General features: G+C 63.5%; 2 protein-coding genes across 2 annotated transcripts in view; both read right to left on the minus strand.

Annotated features, from left to right (window-relative positions):
* LOC111160335 (prolyl 4-hydroxylase subunit beta) overlaps window positions 1-1,840 on the minus strand; it is a 9,522-nt gene extending 7,682 nt beyond the window's left edge. Inside the window, exons 1-2 of the mRNA XM_022523373.1 lie at window positions 1,632-1,840; window positions 540-746 (exon numbers count right to left, since the gene is read on the minus strand). Coding sequence (XP_022379081.1) covers window positions 540-746; window positions 1,632-1,782 — 358 coding nt within the window. The 5' untranslated portion in view covers window positions 1,783-1,840. The remainder of the gene's footprint in view (window positions 1-539; window positions 747-1,631) is intronic.
* Window positions 1,841-7,746: 5,906 nt separating this feature from the next.
* LOC111160393 (Rho GDP dissociation inhibitor alpha) overlaps window positions 7,747-11,483 on the minus strand; it is a 4,299-nt gene continuing 562 nt past the window's right edge. Inside the window, exons 2-6 of the mRNA XM_022523482.1 lie at window positions 9,943-10,159; window positions 9,732-9,815; window positions 9,409-9,485; window positions 9,262-9,325; window positions 7,747-9,116 (exon numbers count right to left, since the gene is read on the minus strand). Coding sequence (XP_022379190.1) covers window positions 8,917-9,116; window positions 9,262-9,325; window positions 9,409-9,485; window positions 9,732-9,815; window positions 9,943-10,132 — 615 coding nt within the window. The 5' untranslated portion in view covers window positions 10,133-10,159 and the 3' untranslated portion in view covers window positions 7,747-8,916. The remainder of the gene's footprint in view (window positions 9,117-9,261; window positions 9,326-9,408; window positions 9,486-9,731; window positions 9,816-9,942; window positions 10,160-11,483) is intronic.

The raw sequence follows: 11,483 nt of genomic DNA on the forward strand, positions 1-11,483 counted from the left end.
GCTTCCTGTTCCAAAAGCGAACACCGGAACCATAAACAGCAGCACAGGAAGGAGCCCAGAGTTGCTGGCGTCAGGGTTAACGAGGCTCCTCCAGAGCTTTCCGACAGCAGAGCCACAGAACCAGTTCTAGAGACAAAAGTCTCTCCTCTCATCAGTACCTACCAGGCCACAGGGGCCCAGCCCCCGAGGCAGCCACAAGGGCTCGCGCCGCACAGAGCTCGGCTGTGACAGGTGCCTGATGCCGGCCTGTCCCTGGCGGCGCTCGGCTTGGCGGCTGGAACACCCGAGTTAGCGGTCACTACACTTGCTCCTCTGTGTGGTCCCAAGGGCCCCAGCCTTCCTCTCCTCCCCGGTCAGTCTCGGGACGCCTCAGCTCTCAGCTCACCAGCCCTGAAGGCTGTCCCTCTCCACCAGAGAGACGCTGCAGGGAGGGCTGGACACTCCTCACAAGGGCCTGAGAGGCAGAACTGGACGGAGAACAGGCTCCCCTCCCGCCCCTCAGCTACGCTCCACGTTCTGGGGCAGCGTGGCAGTCACACCTGTGTACTCCCTGGGAGCAGCTGTGTCCCCGTTCTTGAAGAACTTGATCGTAGGGTAGCCACGGACACCATACTGCTGGGCCAGATCAGACTCTTCCGTGGCATCGACCTTGGCCAGCCTGATCTCCGAACCTTCTGCCTTCAGCTTCCCAGCGGCTTTGGCGTACTCGGGGGCCAGAGCCTTGCAGTGGCCGCACCAAGGGGCATCTGAAAAAGAAAGTGGGGTGCTAGAGAGTGGCACTGCTCAAGTGCTTCCCCCACCTTCTCCTCCCTACTTCCTTCCATGAAAATCTTATCTGCTCACCCAGATAACCCCGGGAACACTCACGGCTGAGCTGATAGCTCGGGGCTCGGGAGCAGTATTGGGACAGAGGCCAGAACCACAAACCGCACCGGCCCCCCTGCTCCGCCAGTCAGCACTGGACAGACTCTAGCGACGGGGACCCTCCCATCACTGCGGGCAGCACGGGCAGCCATGTCCCTGGCACTGCCCTCGGGGAACCCAGAGAGGCTAAGAGCTGGTTGCCAGTGCGATCCGCACCTGTGCACAGCGGCCCGGACGCTCGTGCTTAGCAGAGGCTCGTGCACCGGGGCAGCAGAGCTGCCTCTCCGCTGAGGCCGGCAGCCCCGCGGGGCTCGAGATTCCGGCCCGGCAGCGTCAACACTTACACGCACACGGGTGCTGGGTGCGGGTGGACAGCACGCTGCAAGGCAGTGCCCGCAGGGGCGCGCGCCCTGGGCCAGCCCGGGGGAGGCGGGGGGCTGCCCTCCGAGAGCCCCTTTGTAATTGCGGCGGCGCACAGGGGTCCCCCGCTCTACCGTCCCACGGAGGGACCTGCCACGCGGACAGCGGGCACAAAGGCACGAGCTGGCCGTGGACCTGCCGTCACCCGCGGAGTCCGGCTCGGGCAGGAGGGGCGGCCCCAGGACTGACAGCAGCTCCGCAGGCTGTCGAGGGGCGGCGGCCCGTGCGGCCGCGGGTGGGGGCGGGCGCCCCGGAGCGCCGCCTGCCCGCGTGCACGCCTGCCCCCGGCTCCCGACCCCCGTCCCCGCCCCGCGGCGGCCAGGCCCGGCCCGGACCGCGGCACTCACAGAACTCCACCAGCAGGTACTTGTGGGCCGCCAGCGCCTCCTCGAAGTTGCCCTTGTTGAGCACCAGGACGTGGTCCTCCTCCTCCGGGGCAGCGGCGCCCGCGCGCGTCAGCGCGGCCAGGGCCAGACAGAGCAGAGCGCGGCGCAGCATGTCGGCAGCGGGCGCGGCGCTTCAGTTGGCGCCGCCGGGACAGCGAGGCCACGAGAGCGCGCCCCGGCCGCCCCGCCCCTATAAGCCCGAACGCCGCCGAGCGCGCGCCCGCCCGCGCCCGCGCACGATTGGCTGGTGGGCGTCGAGGCCCGCCTTCGAAGCCCTCGGACTGGCTACCCGCACTGGCCCCCGACCCCGGATTCGGAATCGCCGTGGAGGCCGCCCTCCCTCTCTCCCGGGATTGGTCGGGGAGCTCGCGCTCGCACTCTTCCCTGGCTTCTCATTGGCTTCCGGTGGAGAACTTTCTCTTCCTCGACTTGTGACTGGTGGCTTTCTCCTACACCTTCCGTGGGTCTGGAATGGCTGCTGCCTGTGGGGACCCGGGCTCTGTGGCTCCTGATTGGCTGGGAGATGCGCGCACGCCCGCGCGATCCCTCGTCGAACGTGGCAGTGGGGCGGAGTTCTCAGGTGAGGGGCGGGGCTGCGCTTGCGCCTCTGAAACCCCTCGTGTTGCATTTTGATTGGACGGCCTGTCCGTAACTGACACCTCCCACCCACCACCCTAGCTCCGCAAGCCGGAAGCTGGGCTAACGCAACTTCCGGTGTGCGTGAGGTTCGGGCGGTGCCTGTCAGGGACCGCGGCTAAGGAAGCGGACGGCTGCACGTGGGGCTCGGTGGGGCTCGGCGGGGCGGGGCGGGCCCGGCGGAGGCAGCGACGGCGGCGGCGGATCGGGGCGCCGAGGAGGCGTGGGGAAGACCGAGGCCGGACGTGCTGGGGCCGGAAGGCGGGCGAGGAAGCGGGGGAGGCCGGGCCGTGCGCCAGTGGGTCCGGAACCGGGGACGCGGCCGCCGCCGAGCACAAGCGGGACGCGCCCGCCGGGACGGAGCCGCCACCAGCGCCCACGGGACCCCCGTGCTCGGTCCGCGCGTCCCGGCTCGGCTGGCGGCGGCTTCTGCAGAGCGGAAATCCCGGTGCTGCGGGCGGTGGTCGCGGCCGACCGGCGTGTCCCTCCTCCCCCGCCGCTCTGCTCCCCCGGCCGCCCTCCCCGCGAGCACGCCCGAACGGCCCTCGCGCTCGCTTCCCCGTCGGAGAGGCCCCGCCGCTAGCCCCAGGACTCGTTGCCAGCATCACGGCTCGGCGGGAAGCGGCGAAGCGCCCGCACGCAGCGGCGTCGGCCGTGTGACATCGCCGTCCCCGGAGCGCGCCCCGAGAGAAGGGCTCTCGCGCGGCCGGGAGGGGGCTTGTGAGGGCGCTTTCTCGCCTCCCGTGCAGGGCTCCCCCCGCCAGAGGAGCCGGCCCCAGGCAAGGGTGGTTGTCTCCGCTGTGATGTCTGTCTTCACGGGGGCCTTGTCGGGAGCTGAGCCTTCCGCACAGAAGGGCCGTGAACGTGTCCGCCCCAGCGTCCGAGGGGCCCTGGCCTGACGATCCAACAGATGAATGACCGGTAGTTGCAAGCAAAGCCCCTTCTGCTCTCTGGGGAATGCGTGGCGCTTCGCTTCATGGCTGCTGCCCTGTCTCCCGGCGTTGTCAGTGCCACAACCCCAACCTTACAGACCGGGATTTGGGGCCTGGTGGAGGAGGTTATTGTATCTTGGATTTGACCCGCATTTAGATGCCTGCCTGTCGGGGCTTGGTTTGGTTCTGCTGATGGGGACAGAGCGAACAAATGGACGGTCCCCTGACGCTGATTAGCTTGTCATGGTTTGGAGCGGTGTCACTCCAGAGCACGTAGTCTTGACAACAGACAAGAGCTTCGGGGTCGAGGGGAGAACAAGGGGCACCTGGGTGGCTCAGTCCTTAAGCGTCTGCCTCTGAGGTCGTGATCCCAGGTTCCTGGGATCGAGCCCCGCATCGGGCTCTCTGCTCAGCGGGGAGCCTGCCTCCCCCTCTCCCTCTGCCTGACTCTCCGCCTACCTGTGATCTCTGTCTGTCAAATAAATAATTAAAAAAAAAAAAAAAAGGTCTAGTGACCAGAATAAAACAGCTTTCCGGTGTGTCCATGTGCCACACCGGGCACGGACCACTCTGCAGGACACACTTAACGGAATGCATCTATTAGAGACTTTGAGTGATTCAAATATACTGAATTTGTGATTCTAATCTAAAGTGTTTAGGGGCACCTGGGTGGCTCGGTTGGTTAAGCATCTGCCTTCGGTTCAGGTCATGATCCCTGGGGTCCTGGGATTGAGACCTGCGTCGGGCTCCCTTTTCGGTGGAAAGCCTGCTTCTCCTCCCACTCCCCCTGCTTGTGTTCCCTCTCGCTGTCTCTCTCTGTAAGTAAATTAAATCTTTAAAAGAAAAAGCAGATGGGCCGCCTGGGTGGCTCAGTGGGTTAAAGCCTCTGCCTTCGGCTCAGGTCATGATCCCAGTGTCCTCTGATTGAGCCGCACATCGGGCTCTCTGCTCAGCAGGAAGCCTGCTCCTCCTCTCTCTCTGCCTGCCTCTCTGCCTACTTGCCTACTACTGTCTGTCAAATAAATAAATAAAATCTTTAAAAAATAAAAAGCAGGGAGCAGTGGGGGGACAAAGCAGACCAGATCCCATTGTGGCTGCGAATGAGCCTTACTCTCGAGTCTGTGCCACGTGCAGTCCACGGGCCTTGACACAGGTGATGATGGTGCAGCGGTGACCACAGCTGTGAAAACCAGGGCCTAAACGAGGCTCTGGCCTAACGGGCCGCGTGTTTGGGTATCTTGGCTGTGCCTTCTCAGGGCGCCTGCCCAGCTTCCATTCGCCTCTTGTACCAGCCTGTGCAGGAGCAGCAAAGTGGGGTCGTCAGAAAGCTGGAAGGAAGCCTGGTTTGGGGAAGGCTGAGGTCCCCGGTTTCTATGGGGCTGGTCCCAGAACACAGGCTGCTTCACTGAACACCTTTGCAGACCTCGGCTTTGAGGGGAGGGCTGGCATCTACCTCCTTCGAGAGACCCACTCACGTACCATCCAGAAGCTCCAGAGAGAGTCTGTGGGGCTGTGTTCACCATGTACCCTGGGTCCCGAGCTGGAATGTGCTCTTGGAGGTCAGGGCCCACCTGCCCTGTGGCTGCGGCCCAGCATCTCTCAGGACCAGTACCGCTGCCTCACGACACCCTCCAGGCGTCTCTCTCTGAGAAGGTGCCCATTATACCTCGTGCGAATTACTGGGTGATATGATGTTTTGATAAATACTATTCTCAAAAATAGATCTCAGGGGGAGACGCCTGGGTGGCTCAGTGGGTTAAGCAGCTGCCTTCTGCTCAGGTCATGATCTCAGGGTCCTGGGATCGAGCCCCACATCGGGCTCCCTGCACAGCAGGGAGCCTGCTTCCTCCTCTCTCTCTGCCTGCCTCTCTGCCTACTTGTGATCTCTCTCTGTCAAATAAATAAATAAAAAATCTTAAAAAAAAAAGTAGATCTCAGGGGTTCCGGAATGGCTCAGTCCATTAAGCATCTGCCTTCTGCTCTTGGTCATGGGACCAAGTCCTACATCAGTCTCCCTGCTCCATGGGGAGTCTGCTTCTCCCTCTTCTGCAGCTCTCTGTCAATAAATAAGATCTTAAAAAAAGTTCTTGGGTTGCCTGCGTGGCTCAGTCGGTGAAGCATGTGCCTTCAGCTCAGGTCAAGATCCCAGGGTCCTGGGGTGGAGTCTGTCATCAGGCTCCCTACGGCGGAGAGTCTATTTCTCCCTCTGCTTGTGCTCTGTCTCTCAAAAAGATAAAGTCTTGGGGGGTTTTTTTGTTTTTTTTTTAAGATTTTATTTATTTATTTGACAGATCACAAGTAGGTAGAGAGGCAGGCAGGGAGAGGAGGGGGGAAGCAGGCTCCCTGCTGAGCAGAGAGCCCGATGCGGGGCTCGATCCCAGGACCCTGAGATCATGACCTGAGCCGAAGGCAGAGGCTTTAACCCACTGAGACACCCAGGCTCCCTGAGTTTTTGTTTGTTTGTTTGTTTGTTTAAATAGAGTTCTCAGAATAAAACTCCTTTCCAGTCTGTGCTAGGGTAGAAGGTGTTGAGGGAGTCAACAGCAGGCTCACGGACACTCAGGAAGTGCTCGCTAGGCTACTGAAGGACAGCTCCTGACTGTAGGGTCTCACTGCCAGGCAGGACCATGTGACCCTGCACACGTGCATGCTGGGGCACCGTGGGGAGCCGTGGCCCCGGGGGTGGAGGGGTGGGAGGAGGTCCTGATTCCAGAGTGGGTCCGTGCAGGGCGTGAAGATTATCGTAAATCACGGTCATTGGTGACAAATCAGTCACGTTAGAGATCCTTACTCTGTGTCCACACAGAGTAAGTGGAAGAGTCAGTGGAAGAAGGGCCCATCTAGGAATAGGTGACGAGGGGGCAGCTTGGAGGCTCCTGGGGGACATGGACAGGGGACACAATGGAAGAGGACCATAGGCACAGGCCCCCAGACTGTACAGACAGGTTCAGGGTGAAACCAGGAGGACCAGGTTAGACTTGGGACCGACGAGACACGTTCTGCAAGTCCTGCAGGTGCCGCCCGATGTGACCCTTCACCCGGGGAGGGGCCGGAGCAAAGTCCTGGCCCTTGGCAAGGTGCCGGTACAACTCGGCATTTAGGGTCCGAGTCCACATGTGTGACTAAAGCTGGGAAAATCCATGGCCCGAGGGAGCCTCAGAAGGCCCTGACCCGCTGAACTGTCGACACACGGTTTAAACCCTGGTTTTAGATTTTCCGTGGACCTCGGAGGAAACTACTGGGAGAGGTGTGGCGGTGGCCAGCCCCGGAACTGTGATGGGCCGGCTGAGCTCGAGCCCCCGCCCGGGTATACCTCTGGGGGCCGGGGTGCGTTTCAGAGGTCGCTGCATCCCCGTTCAGTGGGAAAGGTACCCAGACCCAGAGCCCAGGATGGTGTAGCCCTACTGGCCTTTTGTGCCACCCGACAGGGCCAGGCTCCTCTCTAACCTGTGTCTGGGTGGGAAGGGACACTTCATCTTGTCATCCAGCAGGGGGCCCTGGTGAGCGGAGCCGTCCACTGCCACCCCAGCCAGGGAAAAGCTGCTGGCTGGGCATCCCCTGCTGGGAAGCACTGGCAGGAGGGGCAGGGCCCCAAAGGTGTGGCCAGCCGAGCCTCTCAGAGAGCAGCTTCCTGTCACCATGAAGTGTGGCACAAAACCCCTTTCTAACCTGCCCAGAGCACGGAAAGAGTAGGTTTCACAACAGGCGCCAGGCCACATGAGGTGGTTTCCAGTCTGCACTCCCCCCCACCCCCCCACCCGTCCTCGCGCTGGGGAGGGAGCATCAGAGTTGCTCGACGCCCTCCCACGGTGTGAGGAAAGGAGGCAGTGTCCCCCTTCTGCTCCGCCCCCCACCCCAAGATCCGGTAGAGGCTGTGCAGTCCTCCAGAAGCCCCTTTGCTGTTTTTTAAAGATTTCATTTATTTGTTTGACTGACAGAGATCACAAGCAGGCAGAGAGGCAGGCAGGGAGAGGAGGAAGCAGGCTCCCCGCGGAGCAGAGAGCCCGATGTGGGGCTCGATTCCAGGACCCTGAGATCATGACCTGAGCCGAAGACAGAGGCTTAACCCACTGAGCCACCCAGGCGCCCCCCCCCTTGCTGCTCTTCTGCACCTCTAAGCAGTGAGGGCCCCCCAGTTTCCTCCGGTCCACCCCACTTCACCCATTCCACCCCTGGAGCCTGGGTTCTATAGGGCCCTCCAGGGCACTGCCGCCCGCAGCTCTGACTTCCGGTCCGGCCTCCTGCCCCCGCTGCTGAGTACAGGGACCGTCTCATCCCACTCCGTCCCGGGACTGTCTCTGCCAAGGTTCCCCTTCTTCAGGGTTGGGACATTTCCTCCACGGAGTCTGTGCTCCAGACCCCAGAAAGACCTAGTGCACCCCCCCTGCCCCTAAGCCAAGAACCGTGTAACTTGGGCAATTCGGGGAGACTCCAGGCCTACGCCCAGGGAAGCACTGGCCAGACCTTAAAGGAAAGCTTCAAATCATTCAACAGCCGCAGGCACCCTGGCTGCTTTGAGGGAGTTTATTTCCCGGTCAGAAAAGGAGAAGCAAGGTCAGGCTCCTGAACATTCTAGGCCCAGGCCCAACAGGGGAGGCGAGGGGAGGGGAGGCACAGGGGAGGGCTCCGACTGTGCCCGCTTGGTCCCACAGTTGTCCTGGCTGGGTCCGGGGAGGGCCTGCCGGGGATGGTGGCACCGAGCCTGGGGGCAGAGGTGGCAGGCCAGGGGGCCCAGAGGACGGCACATATGGAGGCAATAAATACTGACAGGCCAGGCACACGACTCCAGGCCGGCAGGCCCAGGTGGGACAAGTAAGGCTCGGCCGCTGGCTTTGTCCACCGAGGGCTGTCTGCTGGGGCCGTGGGCTCCGGCACCGCCCACAAGGACAAAGAAGGCAGAGGCGTGAGGACACCTGGCCTCCCAGATGGGAATGGAGGCAACTTCAGTTTTGGCAATTTGGCTTCCCGCCAGCCCCTGGAGCCGTCCCCACAGCCCCAGCCGGGGGAGGGGGCTGGCTAGGCCCTGGCGGGCAGGGGAGCAGCAGCAGCACACCCCACACACCTCCCCGGGCCACGGGGACTGCGGATGGGGCAGGGACCGGGGGAGACCACATGCTCATGCAGACATGGGGGGTTAGAGGTTAGTGACGGCCCCCACAGCACACGTTCCACACGTTAAGGCATCATGGTTAGACAGTTGCTGACAGCGATGGGCGAACCGACCGGGGACAGGTCAAAGCAGGAGGGCGGCTGGTCCCCAGGAGGCCTCGAATCATGCACCCCGCCCCACCCCCACCCCGGGAAAAGAGAAAGAACAGGATTCAGGGCAACTGCAAAGGCCTGCAAGGACCTGGGCGTCCAGGAGATTCCCTTGCAAGAGCCAGGGCCTCAGGTCAGATTAGGACGAGTGGGGGGACCCAAAGGGGTATGGAAGGGGAGGTGGAGGCTTGGCCTGGAGGCTCCCTCCCCCCTCCCCAGCACAGGCAGAAGCAGCAAGGCGAGACCACCGAGGAGGCTGGGGCCAGGAGGGAGGGGCAGGGTCGGCCGGGATGGGGGGGGGCAGACCTGTCAGCACTTTGGTGAGGGGTTGGGACGGAGAGGTGGGGCTGATGGGGGTGGGGCACGTCAGACAGGTCCGTCTGTCTGTCCGGAGGCCTGCCCGCCTCCCGGGTCAGGGCTCAGTCCTTCCATTCCTTTTTGATGGTAAGGTTCCACTCCCAGGACAGGTGGTCAGTCTTGTCGTCATCTGTGAACCGGGACTTGATGTTGTAGCTCCCTCGAGCCAGCATACCCTTGGGCGCCTCCTCCGTGGGGGTCAGAAACTCGTACTCCTCCGCCCGGGGTCCGTAGCTCCCCACCATGTAGTCGGTCTTGTCGACTGTGTGCAGGAAATGGGCGGTCACCAAGGCTGCCCGACCCCACCCAGGGCCGAGGGCACACACTGTCTTCTCTCTCCCCATCCTGATCCCAGGGCCCCCGTGCAGCTATCCCATCTTGGGGGCAGGGCTCCACCCCCCACTCACTCTTGACGCCTTTCCTATACGTGTGTTGGATGTACTTCATGCCAGACACGATCTCTCGGTTCACCTGCAGGGAGAGAAGCCGGGCAAAGCTCGGCGAGGCTTTCCAGGCCCACGGCCCCCCAGCACCTCCCACAGCCCCTGCCTTACTCGGAAAGAGATTTTTATCCGGTATTCCACGCCCTCCTTCAGTACAAAGGACTGCCTCCTGAAGCCCTCCAGATCGCCTGTGCCCAAGAAAAGATTGTACTAGAAGGCTCAGCTGCAGGAAGGGGCACGACACTCCCTCGGCGCCCACCCTGACCCACATAGCCCCAGGCAGCCCACCCAGGACCCCCAGCCCCTCCAAAGCCACGCTGCAGACTTCCCGGCTGCGCTTCTCACGCCCCCCACAAGAGGGCACGCGCGTGCTGAGAAAGTACTTCCAGTGGAACCAGCAGGCTGCCAGAGGCCAGGGACCTCAGGCCACTTACCTGTCAGGTCCAGCTCCAGGGGGCCTGGGGCCGTGCTGCACACCAGGGTCAGGCGGGTCACAACAACGTTGGGGACGTTGGGGTCTGCGGATGAGAGCAGGTTAGAGCTCTACCCCAGCCCTAACTTGCCGTTGGTGGGGGGAGGGGGCGGCTGGCAGCAGGAACCCCCAAGGGACAGGTGTCCCTCTTGGTGCTGCCTCAGCCCACTTACCAGCAGACACAGTCACGCGGCCCAACAGGGCTTCCTTGTACTTGCGCAGACTCTCGTCATCCTTGTCCAGCTCCTGGATCTCCTGGATGCTCTTCTGGGCGGGGGGCTTGTAGTTGACCGAGTGCTCGTCCTCCTCATTCTCCGCGGCGATCTGTGCTAGCTGCTCCGCGGTGGGCTCCTGCTCGGCCATGCTCACCTCTAGTTGGGTCTGTGACACCTGCGGGACAGACAGAGTTGTAGCAGCCTGAAGGCAAGCAGTGTCTGCCTGTCTGGCCTCTCAGCAGGTCTACCACCGGCACGCCTCTGCTGGACGGAGAGCCCTCGGCGAGTACCCGGCCCGTGCTTGGGCCCCAGGCAGGCATGCCCTTTGGAGGAAAGCAACTGCAGACAGAGCTTTGCAAAAGTCCCTAACACAGACTCCTGAAGCCCAGATAAGGCCACACTTCGTGCCCTGCCCACCTTGCGGGCCCCTGGAAGCCTGGGTAGAGCATCCAGAACTACGGAGGCCCTCCAGCGTGCTCCCTAGGAAGACGGGGCACACCTCTCCCACAGCTGGGCGCAGAGACAGCACCCCTGCCCGACTGGCAGGGCGGGGCCACCTCTTAAATCCTGCCCAAATCCTGCCCTTCTTGCGAAGCTGCCCAGACCCTCTTCCTAAGGAAACCTCCTCCTGGGTCTCCCTGACCAAACACACTCCTTGGGTTCTGTCCTAACAGGGGAGTGTGACCCCGTCCTGCAAGCGCAGGGTTCTCCTGGAGCTCAGATGACCCGCCGGCCGAGAGCCACAGGCGGGTCCCAGGCCGGCACAAGGAACCCCAACCATCTGCCAGCCTTCTCCCGAACTGTGAGGACGTGTGACCTGCAACGTGGGAAGGGCTGCAATGCTGCAAGGTCTCGGGGTCCCTTCCGGGATCCTGGCTCAGAAGAGCTTGGGGCAGCGCTGCGGAGCGCACAGCAGCGCAGGGAGCAGCCCCTGGGCTCCCCAGGACTAAGGATCCCCACCGCGCCCGCCAGAACGGCTGAGGAACAGGCGAGGCCCACTCCGACCCTCGCGCCGCACGGGAAGTGGGCCAGAGCGCAGTCCACGCTGGCCCTCGGCCGGCCCCGGAAGGGCCGCCGAGCCTGTCCCCCGGGACCGCGCCGGCAGCCTGGAGCCGCCCGGCGCCGGACCTCACAAAGGGCCGCCGGGAGCCCGGAGCCGGCCGGCCGCCACAGGTGGGGTGGGGCGCGCCCGCCTTTCCCGGCCTCCCGGCCGCTTCCTCTGGAATTTCTCCCGAAGGCTCACGCCCTGACGCCACCCAAGTGTGGCCGCAGGCGACGGGCTCCCGCGAGCGCGCCGGCCGCGGCCCACACTTCCTTCCGCAGGGCTCCGCAATCTGGGCGGGCGCGCGGGCTGCGGTGCTCGGGGGGCCACGCCGCTCGGGCCGGCCGCCGCGCCCACGTCCCCGGGGAGGGGGCGCCAGGCCTCTGCCCGGCCGGCGCGCAGCGGCACGGGCGGAGGCGCCGCGGGGCGCGGGCGGCGGTCCCGGAGGAGGCCCGCG

Source organism: Enhydra lutris, unplaced genomic scaffold, assembly GCF_002288905.1.
Source record: "Enhydra lutris kenyoni isolate GAN:26980312 unplaced genomic scaffold, ASM228890v2 scaffoldscaffold75, whole genome shotgun sequence".
NCBI lineage: Eukaryota > Metazoa > Chordata > Mammalia > Carnivora > Mustelidae > Enhydra > Enhydra lutris.